This window comes from Ochotona princeps, chromosome 2 (assembly GCF_030435755.1).
Source record: "Ochotona princeps isolate mOchPri1 chromosome 2, mOchPri1.hap1, whole genome shotgun sequence".
NCBI classification, from domain to species: domain Eukaryota; kingdom Metazoa; phylum Chordata; class Mammalia; order Lagomorpha; family Ochotonidae; genus Ochotona; species Ochotona princeps.
The window spans coordinates 92,540,377-92,560,127 of NC_080833.1; the positions used below are offsets into that span (position 1 = coordinate 92,540,377).

Genomic DNA, 19,751 nt, shown 5'->3' on the forward strand with positions numbered 1-19,751 from the left:
TGGAGTGCTTAGGAATGAATCCTGTCTCATTTTTTTTTTGTTTTGTTTTGTTTTTTAAAGATTTATTTTATTTTTATTAGAAAGGCAGCTGTACAGAGAGGAGGAGAGACAGAGAGGAAGATCTTCCGTCTGATGATTCATTCCCCAAGTGGCCGCAACTGCCGGTGCTGCGCCAATCCGAAACCAGGAGCCAGGAACTTCTTTCCGGGTCTCCCACGCGGGTACAGGGTCCCAAGGCTTTGGTCCATCCTCGACTGCTTTTCTAGGCCACAAGCAGGGAGCTGGATGGGAAGTAGAGTTGCTGAGATTAGAACCGGCGCCCATATGGGATCCTGGCGCGTTCAAGGCAAGGACCTTAACCACTACGCTATCGCGCCAGGCCCCTGACTCCAGTTTTGAGTCCAGCTTCCTGCTAATGACTTATGTTCAGAAACAGCGTGTGATGGCTCAGGTTGTTGGTACCCTGCCTCCATGGTGAAGGCCCAGGTTGAATTCTGGGTTCCTAGCTTTGACCTGGACCAGTTCTGACTGTTGGGGATGTGTGTGTGCACGTGCTTTGACCTGGACCATTTCTGACTCTGTGTGTGTGTGTTGTGTATGTGTTTTAAGAGTAGTCAGCAATGGGGCTTGGCAGCGTGGCCTAGTGGCTAGGGTCCTCGCCTTGATCCCATGTGGCCGCTGGTTCTAGTCCCGGCAGCTCCATTTCCTCTCTGTCTCTCCTCCTCTCAGTATATTCTGACTTTGTAATAAAAATAAAATAAATCTTTAAGAAAAAAAAGAGTAGTCAGCAATAACTAGAGAATAAAATGAAGTGTGATGGTTTGAAATTACAGTTTGGAGGTTAACTGTGGAAATTAACCTCTGATGCTGAATGGGAACAATCCTTTTTTTTTTTTTCTTCAGTAAAAAGGCAGTTACAGAGAAAGGTAGAGAGACAAAGATCTTCTGTCCACTGGTTTACTTCCTAAAGGGTTGGAACAGCTGAGCTGAGTCAATCTGAAGCCAGTGCCAGGAGTTTTCTCTGGCTCTCTAACGTGGGTACAGGGTCCCAAGGCTTTGGGCTGTCCTCCACTGCTTTCTCACGCCACAAGCACGGATGGAACAGCCAGGACACGAACCAGTGCCCATATGGGATGCCAGTGCTTGAAGGTGGAAGATTAGCCAATTGAGCCAATGCCCTGATCTCAAACAAAATAAATCATTAAAATCTGCATGGTGAGATTTTTCCCTATCTGTAATTCTGCCAGCATTTTCTTTCAAAGGATTAAGAAGCAGCTGCTTGGGCCCTGTGGCGTGGCCTAGCAGCTAAAGTCCTCTCCTTGAACGCCCCGGGATCCCATATGGGCGCTGGTTCTAATCCCGGCTGCTCCACTTCCCATCCAGCTCCCTGCTTGTGGCCTGGGAAAGCAGTGGAGGACGGCCCAAAGCCTTGGGACCCTGTGCCCACATGGGAGACCCAGAAGAGGTTCCTGGCTCCTGGCTTCGGATCGGCGCAGCATCGGCCATTGCGGCTCACTTGGGGAGTGAATCATCAGACGGAAGATCTTGCTCTCTGTCTCTCCTCTCTGTATATCTGACTTTGTAATAAAAATAAATAGATCTTTAAAAAAAAAAGCAGCAGCTGCTTTTTTGTGTTAAGTATAGTACAGTAACAGCATTTTAAGTATAATATAATTTTTACTATAATCTACGTTTTTACTGATAGCTCCTTGGATTTATTATTCAAAATGAGTTAATAGGAACAGTTTTGGCAGTATCCTGGACAGTATTCTAGTGATCTTTATGGGCTTTCACAATTCTCTTTCTTTTTTTTTTTTTTTAACAAAGATTTATTTTTATTGCAAAGTCAGATATATAGAGAGAGGAGGAGAGACAGAGGAAGATCTTCCATCTGATGGTTCACTCCCCCAACTGACCGCAGCTGCTGGAGCTGCTCTGATGTGAAGCCAGGAGCCTGGAGCGTGGAGTCGGCACCCATATGGGATCACCTGTGTGTTCAAGGCGAGGACTTTAGCTGCTAGGTCACCGTGCCAGGCCCTACATTTCCCTTTCTTTTGTACAGAGTAGCAGTCTAACTTAAATGCTGTGCTAGTTTGAGGCTGTAATTACAGAATACTCTGAAGTGTGGGTTTAAGAAGTGGAATGGTCGGTTTTTATTTCCTCACCATTGAATTTTCTTTAATCCTTTCTCTGCCTTGTCCAGTGTGCTTCATTGGAGAACATGCTAATAACTGTTAGGGCAACTATTTCAGCTGTTGAGTTGATATGAAGGTGTGGATCCTGGTTTGGTTTGAGACCTTGGTGTGTCAGAGTGTGTCTGAACAATAGTTGTAGTCATAGACTAGTGGAATACAACTAGAGTTCATTTAGACCCAAAGCCCTTCACATGCTATATACAAACTGTCAGGGTTCGTGAAGTTTTGACTTGTCACACAGCTTGTCATACAGAAGTAGGATGGAGATACGCCCTTCCATTAGTATTTATTACTAATTGGTATTATTAGGTAAAGGCATATTTTTAAATGGAAGGTGGAAAGAATTTTTTAAAAATCAGTTTATTTGCTGGCCAGGCCCCAAGTTGTTGTTTAGGGAAGGTTGTCTATGCTTGTGCTTGCCATGAGTTCTGTGGATGGTAATCGCGGCCCTTAGAGAGTCTTAGTTAGCCCTGGCTAGAGGGCTGATCTAAAATAGAATCATGTGCAGACATAGCTATCCAGACCTCCAGAGGAGAGGGTGTGCTCTAGTTATAATCCTGAGTTATTACAAGCTTCAGGCTTTCTCCATAGAAACAAATGTTTAAAAGGAAAATGAGGTATTCTGGATACCCCTGGAATAACCATCGTCACAGGTGGTAAGTAGTGAGTAGCACCAAGACCTGGGAGAAAGAGGCTGCAGAGGCCTAGATGGGTGAGAGCTGTGAGGCAGAGGCAGTGAGCAGGAGTGTGTAGGCTGAGGGTCTATTTAAGGAAGAGGGTGTTTTTGTTCCTCAGGGTGGGGTGGAGAAAATGACTAATGCTTTGATGTGGTTTGCTGAAGCTTCCAGGTTATAAGTTTCTGTTGAAGTGTGTGAATCTAGAGTCCATCTAAGATTTTATGATGAAACAGCTGCTAAATAGTTAGACCATTTGGATTTTGAAACAATTCCAGTAACCAAGGAGTTCTTAATAAACTTTCTCAGGTCTTAGATCAAAGAGAAAAAAGAACGTTATCAGATGACACATATTTTTCAGTATGAGACATCTTCCAGGGTTGATTTTCTTTTCAGAGATGTACTTATTTATTTGAAAAGGTTAAAGAGAGACAGACAGGGAGATCTTCAGTCACTGGCTCACTCCCTGGATTGGCCGCCAATGGCCAGAGTTGGGCTAGTCAGAGCCAGGAGCTTCTTTCATCTCCCGTGTGATGGGTAATGTGGGCATCACAAGCTTATCCAGCTGTTCCACAACACCCGCTCAAGAAGATGATTTTTAACATTTCTTTATAGCTTTATTTTTTGAAAATTGTCTTCTCTTGCTGAGAGTGAGATGGTTAATGTACTCCTTCCTTCCTTCCCTTCCCCACTCCACCCGCTCCAAAACCTTTTACCTTTCATTCTTTCTTCCAACATAGGATAGCCTTTTGAGGATATAATGTTTCTTACTGGTCCCATTCCCTCCTGTTTCTGACACCTTTCAATTTTTTTCTCACCTGTGTAGCCTACCCCTGCCCAGATGCATCTCGTTTGCCTAGAGTCATCCTCAGTTCTCCAATAGCCTTTGTACCTGTCTCTTTCCTTTGTTCCATTACTTCTCTCATGATTGCACATGGGCAAATGAACCTTGTCTTGTGATAATTTTTTTAAGGAACATAGGTAAAAAAGATGTAGAGAAAATTGGGAAGTTACAGAAAGCAGATGTGTGGTGACGAAGGAAGGTGGGACATGGAAAGCAGCTGGGGGAAATCTAGGAGTGAGTGAGTGAGTGAGGCGCTGTCAGAGGTGGATCCCTGCAGAGCAGAGGCATAAAGGGTTGGGGGAGAATGATGAGTCCCAACCTGTCAGGAAAGAATTGTAGAGAATATCTGAAGAATTTGGAGAATTATTAGATGAACTGACATGTGTTAAGATAGTCATTTGGAAATGATGAGAAGGACAAGGGTCTTTGGGCTGAGTTGAAGATAATTACAACAGTTACATGTAATAGGCACAGTGTCAGGCCCAGTCATGTGAGGAGCAGAAAGGATTAATTTGCGGAATGGTAGAGGAAAGATTTTGTTACAGCTTGGTAAGAGAAGAGCGAGGAGGTTCCAGATGATCCTTAGATTTCGTGCCTGGAAGATGGATAAGATGCTAGCACTTTTCATGGTGATACAGGAGCTGAATGGGTCAGCCTTCTGACAAGAGGCAGTTTACTGTTTATTTGTATAAAATGCCCTAGAACACCCCCGTAGAGACAAGTCTTGTATTTAGTTCTGTGGGCAGTAAGGTCTTTCTTTTAGGAAATGGAACTGGATGACTAATAAATGCTTGGCGAACATTTATCCAGTGTATTAAAGGGGAGGACATGCAGGCGTTTTCTTAGAAAATCTAGGGAAAAGTGAGAGGTAGGATTATAGTTTTTTGCTTGCTTGCTTTTTTTTTTTCCATCTGTGCCTTCACAGGGCTGAATAGAAATTGATTTAGAGGTTAATAAACTTACGGATTATCACATTCAAAACACTACAATGTGAACGGTAGAAATGCTGATTTCAATATATAAAAACAGTAAAGTCTGGTACTTCACTAATCTCTTGTTTTCCTTAACACAGCTGTTCTTACTAATATTGGATTTTTTTCCCAAAGATTTATTGATTTTTATTGGGAAGGCAGATATACAGAGAGAAGGAAAGACAGAGAGAAAGTTCTTCCATCTGCGGTTTCATCCCCCAAGTGGCTGCAGTGGCCAGAGCTGAGCTGATCTGAAGCCAAGAGCCAGGAACTTTTGGGTCTCCCACGCAGATGCAGGGTCCCAAGGCTTTGGGCTGTCCTTGACTGCTTTCCCAGGCCACAAGCTGAGAGCTGGATGGGAAGTGGAACAGCTGGGACATGAAGTAGCACCCATGTGGGATCCCGGCACCTGCAAGGCAAGGATTTTCACTACTAGGCCATTGCATCAGACCCCTCGATGTGTGTTTTAAACAATTTGAAGCATAACTCATGTGCATTTATATTCTGTTATCCAGAATTGAATCAACAATGTTTTTTAGATTTACATGAGTTCACTTCAGTGTCATCACTGTCTGCTACTTGGATATTAATTTATTTAGTGATATTTTTGATTATTATGCCAAAAGAACAGACAAAATCATATATAAATATACTTCTTTTAAAAATCACATATTGGGCCCAGTGTGGTAGCCTAGTGGCTAATGTCCTCACCTTGCAAGCACTGGGATCCCGTATGGGAGCTGGTTCATGTCCAGGCTGCTCTACTTCCCGTTCAGCTCCATGCTGTGGCCTGGGAAAGCAGCAGAGAATGGCCCAAGTCCTTGTTACGCTGTACCGATATGGGAGACTCAGAAGAAGCTCCTGACTTTGGATCAGCTCAGCTCCAGCCATTGTGGATACTTGGGGAGTGAACCAACAGATGAAAGATCTTTCTCTCTGTATCTCCTTTACTCTGTAAACCTGTCTTTCCAATGAAAATAAACAAATCTTTCTTTTAAAAAGTCATTTATTTCATAGTCAAAGAGGGAGAGTGTATGTAAGCACCCCACCTGCTAGCTCATTACCTAAATGCCTGCTGGGGTGGGATCCAAAGCCACTAGCTGGAAATGCAAAATAGGTCTAATGACAGTGGCAGAAACTCAGTCAGTTGAGCTGTCACCTTCTGTGTCACAGTGTCTACAGTAGCAGGAAGGTGAATTTGGGAGCTGTTGAACCCAGGCACTATAATGTAGGACTTGGGCTGCTACTGCTTTTGTTTTATAAGATTATTTATTATAGGCCAGGCATAAAATCCTAGTGGTTAGAATCCTCGCTTTGCGTGCGCCGGTTTGTGTTCTGGCTGCTGCACTCACTTCCCATCTAGCTCTAGCAGTGGAAGATGGCCTTTGGACCCTACATCCTTGTGGGAGACCCCGGGGGAAGTTCCTGGCTGCTGACTTCGGATCAGCTCGCTCCAGCCATTGTGGCCATTTGTGGAATAAATCAGAGGACAGGAGATCTTTCTGTATTTCCTTCTCTCTGCATATCTGCCTTTGCAATAAAAATAATAAATAAAATTTTAAATATATATTTTGGTATACACTTATATTTTTTATACACACACAAACACATACACTTTTTATTGACTTGAAAGACAACAGAAAAAGAGAAATCTATCTACTGTGTCACTCTTCAAATAGCCACAATAACCAGGTCTTGACCAGGCCAAAGGAGGAAACAAGAATTCTGTCTTTGGTGTTTTTGTTTGGTTTGGTTTGGTTTTTAGAGTTGCAGAGCGAGGGGAAGGTAGAAATCTTCCATTCACTGGTGCACTCACTATATGGCTTCATAGCAAGGCCCCTGCATGTGCTTAGACCCTTGCCTGACTTGGTAGGCTTGGAGAAGTCTCCAGACTCCTGCCTTCGGCTTTGCTCCAGTCATTTTGACCATTTGGGGTGTGAACTAACGAGTGGAAGATTCTCTTTCTCTCTCTCTCTCTCTCTCTCTGTTCTCTTTCTCCTTCAAATATGTATGTGTGTGTGTGTGTATATATATATATATATATATATATATATATTTATATAAAAACCTTTGTGTTTTTTTTTTAAGATTTAGTTTATTTTTATTGGAAAGTCAGATATACAGAGAGGAGGAGAGACATAGAGGAAGATCTTCCGTCTGATGGTTCATTCCCCAAGTGACCACAGTGGCCGGAGCTGCGCTGATCTGAAGCCAGGAGCCTGGAGCTCTTCCGGGTCTCCCACGTGGGTTCAGGGTCCCAAATCTTTGGGCTGTCCTTGACTGCTTTCCTAGGTCACAAGCAGGGAGCTGGATGGGAAGTAGAGCTGCCGGGATTAGAACCAGCGATCATATGGGATCACCTGCGTGTTCAAGGCGAGGACTTTGGCCACTAGGCCACGGTACTGGGCCCAAAACCTTTTTTTTCAAATGTTGATTTATTTGAAAGAGAAAGACGAATCTTGTGTTCACTCCATCTGGGGTTCCTACACTAGTGGTGCTGGGACTGAGTGAAGTACTTGGGCTGCCATCTGCTTCCTCCCTGACACATTGGTGGAGTCTGGTTCAGAAGCATAGGTAGGACTTGATTCCAGACATCCCAAGGGGCAGCTTAACCTGCTGTACCACAGGGGCTCCTGGATTTTATTTTATGTAACATTTTTGGTTCAGAAAGTTGAGGAATACTAAAGGATCATGCTTATTAAATAGTAATCATTTAAGACAAGTGTCTGGCCTGGTGCTTAAGATGCCTGCATCCCATATCAGAATGCTTGGTTTCTGTCCCTGCCCTGACTTTATTCCAGCTTGCCACTGCACATCCTAGGAGGCAGGGGTGAGGGCTCCTGCTACCCGTATGGCAGACTGAGATTCAGCTGCCAGCTCCTGATTTTGATCTCTGGCTTAGGGCATTTGTGGAATAAACCAGCTTTCTTTCTGTCTCAAATAATTAAGTGCATTTTATAGAAACATAAATATATGTCATTAGTCATTCATTTTGTTCAGCAGTGTTTGGAGGAATAGCTAATTTATGTCAGGACCAGTTTGAGGTCCTGATTAGTACGGGGTGAAGAAGGATTTGTGAAACACAGAGAACAAGCTGTTGGGTGAAGAGGTGAACATGCTATGGAAAAAGTGTAGCACAGTGTAATGGGAAAGAGTGTGATAGGATGGGAGCTATTTAGGAAGACAGTTTTGAGGGAGGCAGAAATGTAAGTGAAGAAGATCTTTCAAAAAATATTTTAGGCAGTGGGAACAGTAAATGCAAAAACTGTGAGTCAGGATCCAGCTCAGTGAGAACCAGTTTGGTATGTTGGAGGAAAAGCAAGAAAGCTGGTCTAACAAGAGCAGTGAGAATAAAGTGGAGAGTATTAGGAGATGAGGGGAAGGAGGTAGGCAGCGACCAGATTTTACTGCATGTTATCACCCCTGCATTATATTTTGTGTGTAATTGGATGCCATGGGAGTGTCTCTGGGCAGAGCTGTGACATGATCTGATTTAAAAAGTTTACCACTGAGTGGACAACTTGCGCTAGGAAAGGCAAGGTCCAAAACACTGGACTGTTTAGGGCCTGACACAGTGGCGCAGTGGCTAAATCCTTCCCCCTTTAAGTGCTGGGATCCTATATGGGCACCGGTTCGTATCCTGGCTGCTCCACTTCCCACCCAGCTCCCAGTTTGTGACCCTGCACCCATGTGGGAGACCTGGGAGAAGCTCCTGTTTCTGGCTTTAGATTAGCTCACTCAGTGACGCAGCCGGGCCTGGAACCAACAGCAGTGCTCATATGGGATGCCAGAGTTGCAGTGATTTAACCCACTATTCCACATTCCCTCCCCTTGTTAATGCAAATTTTATTCCTACTGCTCACTAACTTTGTAATTTAGGTAAGATACTTGATTTCTCTCTGCTTCATTTACCTATCTGTAAATAGGGATAATAATACCTACCTCATAGGGTTATTGTGACGTTTAAACGTATTACTATAAATAAAGTACTTAAAGCAACCTAGACTTGTACACACAGAATGTTAATTATTATTCACATATCAGTGATATTTTAGATTAACTGAAATGACCTAGAGAATGAGTATAGACAAGATGAGAGTGGGAGAGAGGGATCCCTGAAGAATTCAGAAATTGGAAGGGAGCTGACAGGGGTGGGGTAGGAGTCAATCCAAGGGGGGGCGTAGTGGCTGGAACCCGACCTTGTGATGAAAATTTTTCTAGAGACAGAAGTCATCAACTTGGACAAATTTTTCCTGAGATGAGGACCAAAATTGACTTGATGGAAATTGATGGATATCTTGAAAAGTGATTTCAGAATAATGGCGGAAATCAAAACCTGTTTGGAATGGGTTAATGGAGCAAGTTACTAGTATAGAATTGGAGACATTGAATATAGATAAATCATTAGCGGATTTTGCTATAGAGTGGAACAGAGAAAATAGAGTGGTAGAGATAATTTTGTTGGGTCAGGAAAAGGTAGTACTGGATATGTGTGTTAATTTAAAGTTGGGAGATAGTATAACAAATTGTAAGCTAAATGAGAGTGATCCAGTGGGAAGAGAAAAGTTGGTAATATTTGTGTGACATGGGAAATTGCAGCAGCCATGAACTTTAACAGAAGAAATAAAGTGTCTAAATGTATGGGGCAGCAGGTATTAGTCTTAAGATATTGCAGATACATGATGATAGAGAATAATAATGGAGGTAAAGAGATTAATAGATTTGATTATGAGAAAATGAGGACTTTTTCCTAATTGCTTTGATTTTTCCAAGAAGGAAGATAATTATAATCAATTGAGAATCAGAAATAAGGAGGAGTTTGTAATGTTTATGGGAGAGGAGTTGTCTTGGAAGATAGGAGAATGAATTGACTAGGGAGATCCACTGGCTAGGATGGATTGTCATTGAGTTTAGATCTGTTTGATGTTTGTGGTCATTGAAGGGATCCTAGCTGGCTCAGAAGCCACGTACCGTGTAGAGGGAGTGCACAGTGGGAAGGCAGTAGAAACAGGTCTTCCTCCAAGAGGATTGTTCTTGGAACATTTCTCAGGTCCATATCGAGTTCCTAGAGATGGTTGTGTTGCCATCTGTCCTTGGATAGATAGTTTTTACACAGCAGACCCTGGGACACTTTCAATGAAGTATTTTTGTTTGGTTGGTTGTGTAAAAAAAAAAGTAAAATGTTCTAATTGAGAAGTGTTCTTGTTTTCCCCGATGGACATGAAAACCTTACCAAAGTTTTCCTTAGGACTTGTGGTTTCTGTTAATCTGGAGCTCTCATTCATAATTGGGTTTTTTGTGCTTCATCCAAAGTTTATTCTTTTCTTTAAGGTGCTGGAGAATCCGGTAAAAGCACCATTGTGAAGCAGATGAAGTAAGTTGAAATATGACCTTTTATAAGAGTATATTTCCTCTCAATGAGAAAAAAAATCCATAGTGTCTTTTTAAGCTCTGTGGAATATTGACTTGTGGTTTTCTTCCTTTTAAAGAATCATTCATGAAGATGGCTATTCAGAGGAAGAATGTAAACAATATAAAGTGGTTGTCTACAGCAATACTATACAGTCCATCATTGCAATCATAAGAGCCATGGGACGGCTAAAGATTGACTTTGGGGAAGCAGCTAGAGCAGTAAGTATGGCTTATTTCCTCTTTGCTTGTTCTTACTCAGTTGGTACAGTTAAACAAAATTTACATCACATTTTAGGAAAATAAATTTAAGCACCAGTGTAAGATATGGGAAAGTACTTTGTGTTCATTTGATCAACATTATCAGTCTGCTTTGGAAGATGTTAGAAACTGCTGCCTGCAGTGCCAATATCCCAAATGGGTGCAAGCTCAAGTCCTGATGCTCTGCTTCCATCTAGCTCCTGCTATGTATGTGGCTCAAATGCTTGGGTCCCTGTACCTGTGGGAGACCCAGAGAAACTCTAGGCTCCCGACGCCTGGCTTCCAACTGGTCCAGCTCAGTCATTTCGCCCTTTAAAGATTTAAACAGGAAGAAGATTCTCATTCTCTGTCTCTCTCTCGCTCGCTTCTGTGTGTGTGTGTGTGTGTGTGTGTCTCTGAAAATCTGCTTTTCAAGTAAATGAACCTTTAAAAAGAAAAAGAAATTAGATTATCGCAAGAAAAGTTTAAGAAGAGTGATTCTGTGCGTTTCTACAATAACTCTTGAACTGTTGCTTTAAAGAACTGTTAACTTTTTATACTAGTGAATGAGAATTATGGTAAATAAAATAATAAAAAAGGTTACCATGATACATAGTTCTGCTTTGTGATTATGGAAATTAAAGGCAAAAACCCATCTCTCAGAATAAACTCTGGGAGTACGAAGTCCAAATTTTAGAGGTGATTTCCAGATATTCAGGAATACTACAGGGGCCTAGCACAGTAACCTAGTGGCTAACGCCCTTGCCTTGCACACACCAGGATCCCATATGGGCACCAGTTCGTGTCCTGGTTCTGGTGGCCCTGCTTCCCATCCAGCTCCCTGTTTGCAGCCTGGGAAAGCAGTAGAGGTTGGCCCAAAGCCTTGGGGCCCTGAACCCATGTTTGAAATCCAGAAGAAGCTCCTGGCTCCTGGCTTTGTATCAACTCAGCTCTGGCTGTTGTGGCCACTTAGAGAGTGAATCATCTGATGGAAGATCTTTTGTGTCTGTCTCTCCTTCTCTCTGTATATATGGCTTTCCAAAAAAAAGAAATAAATCCTTTAAAAAAAAAAATACTACAGCCCCACTACATTGAGCCATAGGCTATAGGATTGAATTCTGCCTTATCCTGTTTCAAACCTCCAATGCCTTGCATGTGTCAAATAAAACCAATAACTTGCAGGTCTGCCTGAAAAGGCAAAAATCAAAGTGCACATATCTGAAGTGGCTTCAGAGCTCCTGCAAATACCTTCCAACTTACCAACTACAAATTAATGCCCAACGAATAAGCAGGAAACTTGAGAGTAAAAGTGTTGAATGGGTCATTGGATGATGTTACAATAGAAAGTATGTTAGAAATAGTTTAGGAGGAGAAGCAAAATTAGGTAAAGTGATGGGGGAGAAAATTAGCAAAAAAGAAAGCAGTGAATATGATGTTTATATTTTTGTAAAAAAAATGCCACATCATTAGAAGCTTGTCTTGTTTCCGAGCAGAGAAAGTTCATAGTTCAAGCAACAGTAGTCTTTTGTTGTTAGTTCTTCTTCTCCCATCCCTTTTCTTCTTTTCCTTTTTTTGAACCAGCTGTCTCCTGTGGGTTTATTTTCTCCCTCCCCCCTTTTTTTTATTCTTGCCTGTCACTTGACTGCTTCTCTCTTGTCTTCTAGCTGGTCAATAATGCAGCATTTACTTCCTTACCTCTGTTGGCTTTTCTCTGTTTTAGTTAATCTTATCCTCCACACTCTTGTAGATACACTTGAGATTATTAATCCCCTCTCAGGATCCTGAATCATCATCTAGCTTTCAAACATCTACTCATTCTAATATATAATATTATGCAATTTCTTGAATCTTCTTTCTTGGGGCCAGTGTTATGGTATAGTAGGCAAAGGCTCCACCTGTGGCACCAGCATCCCATAAGGGTGCCAGTTCAAGTCTCAGCTGCTTGACTTCTTTTTTTTTTTCTTTAAGGTTTATTTTTATTGGAAAGGCAGATATGCAGAGAGGAGGAGAGACATAGAGGAAGATCTTTCATCCGATGATTCACTCCCCAAGCAACCGCAACAGCTGGAGCTGAGCCAATCCAATGCCAGGAACCCAGAGCTTCTTCCAGGTCTCCCACATGGGTGCAGGGTCCCAAAGCTTTGGGCTGTCCTCATCTGCTTTCCCAGGCCACAGGCAGGGAGCTGGATGGGAGGCAGGGCTGCTGGTGTTAGAACCAGCGCCTACATGGGATCCTGGCACGTTCAAGGCGAGGACTTTTAACTGCTACGTTATTGCGCTGGGCCCGCTGCTTCACTTCTGATCCAGTTCCTTACTAATACACCTAGGAAAGCAGCAGAGGATGACCCAAGTGCTTGGGCTCCTGCACCCATGTGGGAAACCCTGAGGAAGCTCCTGGCTCCCTCCATTTGCGGAATGAAGCAATGGATGGAAGATTCACTCACTCCCTCTTCCTGGTTTTTTTTGGTTTTTTTTTGGCTGCTTTCCCAGGCATATCAACAGAGCTGGATCAGAAATGGGAGAAGCTGGGACTAACTGCTACACCACAGTGCTCGCCCCTAGCAAAATTATTTTGCATGTGCTGTAGTTCTGTTCTGCTTAGGTAGATGTATAGGTTCTCATAATGTACAAGTCTGACTAATTTTGGGTGGTGGTTTTACCTGTTAGTTTGAAATGCTGTTTGTTTTGTCCTAATGCCTTTAAGATGCAAGTGATTACTCCCCTTTCCTCTTTGTTTGTCCTTTATACAGTATGTGCCTTTTAAAGTATTTGCCTTTTTTAAAGTTTTTTGGATTCTCTTGAGGATGATATATTTGGAAGGCAGATTATCCTGACACCCAGGTTTATTTTTAAACTGAAAAGTAGAGATGGCGAGAGTAATAAACTAGTCCAAAGTGTCTTACAGTCATTTTTTGTCTTCCCTACTTCTCCATATATTTTAGGTTTCAAAACTAGAACCACTTGCAGATCTGTGTTATGACTCATGAAGCTGAGATCATGTCCTGTCTTGTTCTTTTCCTTCTGCTGCCTGCCTTCCCCTGTCTTACAGCATTATCATTATTCCTTTGGGGGGAATTCAGCTGCTGTTTGAATTTTCCCTGAGGGATTTACTCCCCACACTAGGCTTCCAGACTTCTTAAATGATTCAGTCTTCTCTTCCTGTTCTGTCTGGACTAAAAGGAAAGAAGAGAATGGGTTTCCTTAAACTTGATTAATATTTTACTCCCTTTGATGCGCTGATTTTCATTTCTATTTTTATTTAAGGCTTTTTTAATAGAGTTGATGGTGTTAATTACATGTACCTGTCTCACAGACCAAAAGGCATGTGTGATCAAGGTGGAGATTGGTAGATCAGAGATCTTTTCTGGTGGTAGTGGTGAGGTGTAGAGCAGCAAAGTAGAAGTACATTAGTTCAGCACTTGAACTAGAGTGGAATGAGAAGGGTAGAAGACTTAATTGTAAATTCTCTCACACCTCCCTCCCTGCCAGAAAAGGTCTCTGTGGTGCTTTTATTAATTTATTTACTATTATTTTTTTCAACGTGTATTTCTGCTTGTGTGGACATACTGGCACACACATTACAGAGGTTGTCCTCAAGTCTTGAAGGCATGGACAATGACTTCTTTAACTTCTCCCTCCAGGATGATGCCCGGCAATTGTTTGTATTAGCTGGCAGTGCTGAAGAAGGGGTGATGACCCCAGAATTGGCAGGAGTGATTAAACGGTTATGGCGAGATGGAGGCGTGCAAGCGTGCTTCAGCAGATCTAGGGAGTATCAGCTCAATGATTCTGCTTCATAGTAAGTCATTCTTCTCTGTGAAACTATGACAGAAAAAAACTTGACCCTAGAGCAAGTTCAGTGTGCATCCACAAGGAAATGTTCACCCAATATAGGCTTTTAGAAGTCTCAGGGCGCCTCAAAACAGTTTTGGAGTAACATTATAGAAAGACAGAGTTCCCTCTGGGAAAGCCGGCAGGAGAACTGGCACTACAAAATGAGCTCCATGGTCTGTGCGTAGTCCATAGTAAGCAGCTGAAGGAGGAAAGACACCTGCTGTGGCTGGGTGCATCCTGAATTTCTTCCATCTCTGTAAGTTCTCTCTGCAGCAGGGTGTGCAACTGAAAGCTGGTTAGAGAGGAGATGACAGCTGTGATACCCCTTTTTAGACAGCCAGGTATGCTGGGTTATACTGTGGATTACTGTGGTATCAGTTGCTGCTTACAGATTTTTTGCCAGTGGACAATATAGGTTTTGTATAGAAGGACAAAGTTGAGTATGGAAGGAAGTTGAAACATCTTTTTGTCAAATTCTCTGGGATGTTATAGTTTAAGGAATTTTATAATTGATGATAGTTTTTATATGTATTCCTTTATTTTGTCTCTTGTACACATATTTATTTATTTACAAGACCTGTATTCAGCTATTGCAACCATTTGGGGTGGATCCCAAGTGGAGTGTCCAGGACTTGAACTTGTGATATAGAATGTGTTCATCACTAGCAGTGGTGTAACTGGGTGCACAATGATGCCTGCCACAGGAGCTTTTCTTCAGGGAGAGTCCAGCTATCAGGTCTTTTTTTTTTTTGCTTTGACAGTTTAGTAGAATTAATACCATTTTTGTTTGTTTAGTACATACTATGATTATTTCATGTTGGATTCACATTTTTTTTCTCATCATTTCTGTGATACGAAGATCTGATTTCCTCTGTCACTTCAGTGACAAGTTCAGAATCTTTTAGCAAGGGATTAGTTAAGTCTTTTGACTTGCTGTGAGCGTGGTTGGCTTTGCCAGGTAAAAATAAGTATGTATTTTATTTAGTTACCTAAATGATTTGGATAGAATATCCCAAACCAACTACATTCCAACTCAGCAAGATGTGCTTCGAACAAGAGTCAAGACCACAGGCATTGTGGAAACGCATTTTACCTTCAAAGACCTGTACTTCAAGTAAGTCATTCGTCTTTTTGTTAAACAAAACATAATTGTCTTTCCTTAGGTTGGCATCTCTTAACCAGGATAAAATTTCTCTAGGCAGTATGCCTTAGTTAGAAACTTACCTTATTCACCATTACTTGAATGGTTTGACTGGTCCGTGACCTAGCATTTCTTCTTTAGCTAACATGTATCAAAATTTGTGATCTTGTGAATTAAAATTCAAAATTAAATTCTAACTTACCTACAAAATAAAACTAATCATGTGGTTGCCAATTTGTTTTATTTTTAATTTTTATTTTCATTTTTGTTTTGTTAGATAAACCAGAATAGATATTGAATGTCATTAAGATGACAATATTAAGCATACAGAAAACTAGTTTAGGGGTAGTTATTAACTAGCCTTGTTCTGCCCTTTTGTTGTTAAAATTGTTTTTCTCACCAGTGTTCCTCTTTCTTACTGGTTTTCATCTCGTAAGTATAATGAAATGGAGTTAATACTAGGCGGGCTCTTAGACTGATTTTTGTGTAAAGTCATGTACAGGATAATGGGATGGCAGATAGAAAGGTCTAGTATTCTGTTACAAGGAATTTTCTCATTAGTGTTTTCTGTACAGGCTCAGCTTCTCTCTGTGCTAAGTGCTCTTCTGTAAATATTAGAGCTGTCTTCTTGGTTTCTATTTTCTGCTTTTGTGACCTTTGAGATTAAGAGTGAACTTTTTCCCTTTACCATTTGATGTATTTTTTACTTACCTTATATATATATGTAGAATCTGAGAATTAGCATTATTTCAAGCAGTGCAACCTTGAATTTTCAGTTTTTTTTCTTTCTCTAAACAGTTCTCCACAGGATTTATGAAATCCACATATGGTTTATATATTACTAGATACCTTTTGCAATTTTAAAATATTAATATACCAATCCAGTTTGCAATGTGGTACAGAAAATAGTTCAGCTGAATGCTTTTTGGAATAGAGTAGCTACTTATCTTGAACTTATTTAGGAAAGCAGCAAAACAATGTGGATGATCACCTGTGAAACTGTAAGAATGAGCTTTTTTTGTGCCATATCTTATAGTGATTCACTTATAATTGTTATTACTATTATTAGTGTGAAAAAGGTTCTTATTGTCAAAGACTGAACTTTAGGTAAATCCTGTCTTTTAATGCCAGGACTAGTAGCCAGATCTAAAGTGCCACACCCACTTTATTGTTGGCATGTAGGTATCTTGTTATGAAGTACTATCACTTCTTCCTTTTCCTCTTCTCTCTAGGCAAAACCACTATCCATTTATTCAAACATTTATTGAGCATCTACCATATGCAAGGCATTGTCTAATTGCTTACTTGCCTCTCAGTTATGAGGTAATGTTTATAAAATGTTGATCTATTAGTGAATGATACTGTAAAATGTTAATATGTGCTAAAAGCCCGCTTGGAAATTCACAGTATTGGTACCAGGTTTATAGACTTTATTGAAGAAAATGGGGAAGTAAACTACAACTAGTGATGTAGTGGTATGTCCCTCCCTTGAAAGACTGTCATGATGAAATGCTCAGCATTAACCTTTCTAAAACATACACTATGACCATGTATTAATGCCACTTTTGATTGTGTTATTCCTGTGGTCATGACTAGAAGTTAAAAAGAACTGTGTAAGATCAGTTAAAGGGAAGAATTAGGTCATGACAGAGATAAGATGAATGTTCCCTTTCAAACATACATTGGGAAATTACCAGCTATGTCTTACCTGTTTCAGTATCTGGAGGTAGGAAGGGAAGTTCTCTGAAACTTTGGGCCTTTGGGTAATTCTGACATATTAAACCAATTTGGCAAAATTGAACCTTTAGAAATTTTAGGATTGTCATCAAATATGGATGTTAAAATGTGTCTGATGATTTGCGTGCAGACCCAAGCATCAACTAAAAAGACAGAGTGGCACAGGTGTCCCAATTGCTGTGGAGGTAGTTGAGGACACTGTTGACTCAGGATATCAGGTAAACTCCCAGAGAAGAGTAGTGGACTAAAACTGATGTAGAGTGGAACATGGAGGATATGAATAATTGAGCCTTTATTATTATTAATTAGGTTCAAGGAAGACTTGGAGTTGAGAAATATTAACTTAGTTCTTTTTTAGATACTGAGTTCTTGGAATTCAACTATAAAATAAGATTTTTTCACAAGTGATCTTTAAAATGTTTTCCTATAAGTGAGGAAAACCTTTGAAAGTATGGAGAAGTTATGGAAGAAGAATATAAATTAAGAACTTGGACACAAACCACTCAGAGGCTGAGTGTTGTGATGTGAGGCAGTAGAGCTGAGTGGCAGGGCTTGGATCCTCAGTCCCCATTTGTTAATGTGCTGCATGCCCGTGGGCAGTCCTCATCTGCCTTGGCTTCCTCATTTGGAAGGCAAGGATAATAATATGGGAATGTTACAAGGGTAAAAATAGTGTTCTGTAAGGTAGTTAGGGTAGTGTCTGGCACCATGGTAAACACTCAATAAATATTAGTTACTATTATTGCTATCTTATGCTGTTATTCAACTTCATTTTTCCTGTCTTTTTTCCCCCCTCATTTTTCTTTAATTCATCTCAGTGCTTATTCTGGTGACTTGTGATGCATCTGATGCAAACTTAGAGGAGGCTTGACTGTTTAAAATGAAACTTTAATTTGTTCCTAAACTTTATTTTCTCAAGTTGTTCTTTTTTGTTAGCCACAGATAAGTATTTTGAGTACATTTTATTTGCTCCTTGTTTGTTTTTTTTTTTTTTTCTATTATAAATGAATTTTTGAATATGGAAGAATGTGAAGTTTCCTAATCATGTCAGTTTAGGAAGAGGTATATGTGTGACATTGCTAATTTGTGCTGTCTTTCCCTTCACTCAGGATGTTTGATGTAGGTGGCCAAAGATCAGAACGAAAAAAATGGATTCACTGTTTCGAGGGAGTGACTGCAATCATCTTCTGTGTGGCCCTCAGTGATTATGACCTGGTTCTGGCTGAGGATGAGGAAATGGTGTGTTTGAGACTTTGGTAAAAAGTTGGTCTAATGCCTCCAGGAAGAGGAAAGTAACTAGCGATGACTGGATGCATCCATTTGCTTGTTGTAACAAAGCTTAATAGCCTTGGTATTCTGATTTATCAGGGAGGTTAGATTTTCAGAATGGACTGATACCCTATGATGAATGAGCTGATTAGATCTTTTGGTTGGAGTGGCTGGTGGTGCACTAGGTTGAGCCCTGTGACCAGCAGGCATCCCTTCTGATCCAGCTCCCTGCTTCTGTGCCCGGGAAAGCAGCAGGAGATGACCTGAGTGCTTGGCCACTATAACCCAGGCCCAGCTGTTTCAGCCATTTGAATAGTGAACCGATGGATGGACAGTTTCTCTCCAATTCTTTTAAATAAACAAACAATTTTTTTTTTTAAAGAAGCCGTTTAATTAGCTCTTCTAATCCCAAAGAATTATCAAAATGAGGACTGACTCAGCTTTCAAATGTCTATTTCCATGAATTTCATTCAGTACTTAAAGCCTGTTGATCTTTTTTTGTCATTACCATTTTTTTTAAGACTTATTTATTTTTAGTGGAAAGTCAGATATGCAGAAAGAAGGAAAGACAGAAAGATTTTCCATCCTTGGCCTGGTGCAATAGCATAATGGTTAAGGTCCTCGCCTTGAATGTGCCGGGATCCCATATGGGCGCTGGTTCTAATCCCGGCAACTCCACTTCCCATCCAGCTCCCTGCTTGTGGCCTGGGAATGCAGTCGAGGATGGCCCAAAGCTTTGGGACCCTGCACCCGTGTGGGAGGCCCGGAAGAGGTTCCTGGCTCTTGGCTTCGGATTAGTGCAGCACTGGCCGTTGTGGCTACGTGGGGAGTGAATCATCAGACGGAAGATCTTCCTCTCTGCCTCTCCTCTCTGTACATCTGCCTTTCCAATTAAACAAAAAAAGAAAAGATCTTCCATCCACTGGTTCACTCCCCCAAGTGGCCGCAGCAGCCTGAGCTGAGCCAATCAGAAGCCAGAAGCCAGGCGCTTCTTCCAGGTCTCCCACATGGGTGAAGAGTCTCAAGGCTTTGGGCCGTCCTCAACTGCTATCCCAGGCCACAAGCAGGGAACTGGAAGGGAACTAGAGCCACCGGGACACGACTGGCACTCATATGGGATCCAGACGCATGCAAGGCAAGGACTTTAGCTACTAGGCTATTGCGCTGGGCCCTGATCTATTATTTTGAAGTTACTCTACTTTTACTGTCAGTACTAATCTGTCATCCTTTGATTCTTTTTCAGAACCGAATGCATGAAAGCATGAAGCTGTTTGACAGCATTTGTAACAACAAATGGTTTACAGATACTTCAATCATTCTCTTTCTTAACAAGAAAGATCTTTTTGAAGAAAAAATTAAAAGGAGTCCGTTAACTATCTGTTACCCGGAATACACAGGTAAGGGTCAGGTGAGAGTCAGGGAAGATCTCCTTAGAGG

The 19,751-nt window shown here is 41.3% G+C and overlaps 1 protein-coding gene across 1 annotated transcript in view; it reads left to right on the plus strand.

Annotated features, from left to right (window-relative positions):
* GNAI3 (G protein subunit alpha i3) overlaps window positions 1–19,751 on the plus strand; it is a 42,331-nt gene that overhangs the window by 16,336 nt on the left and 6,244 nt on the right. The window contains exons 2-7 of the mRNA XM_004581966.3: window positions 10,016–10,058; window positions 10,174–10,315; window positions 13,975–14,132; window positions 15,153–15,281; window positions 18,155–18,284; window positions 19,558–19,711. Of these exons, the coding sequence (XP_004582023.1) occupies window positions 10,016–10,058; window positions 10,174–10,315; window positions 13,975–14,132; window positions 15,153–15,281; window positions 18,155–18,284; window positions 19,558–19,711 (756 nt within the window). The remainder of the gene's footprint in view (window positions 1–10,015; window positions 10,059–10,173; window positions 10,316–13,974; window positions 14,133–15,152; window positions 15,282–18,154; window positions 18,285–19,557; window positions 19,712–19,751) is intronic.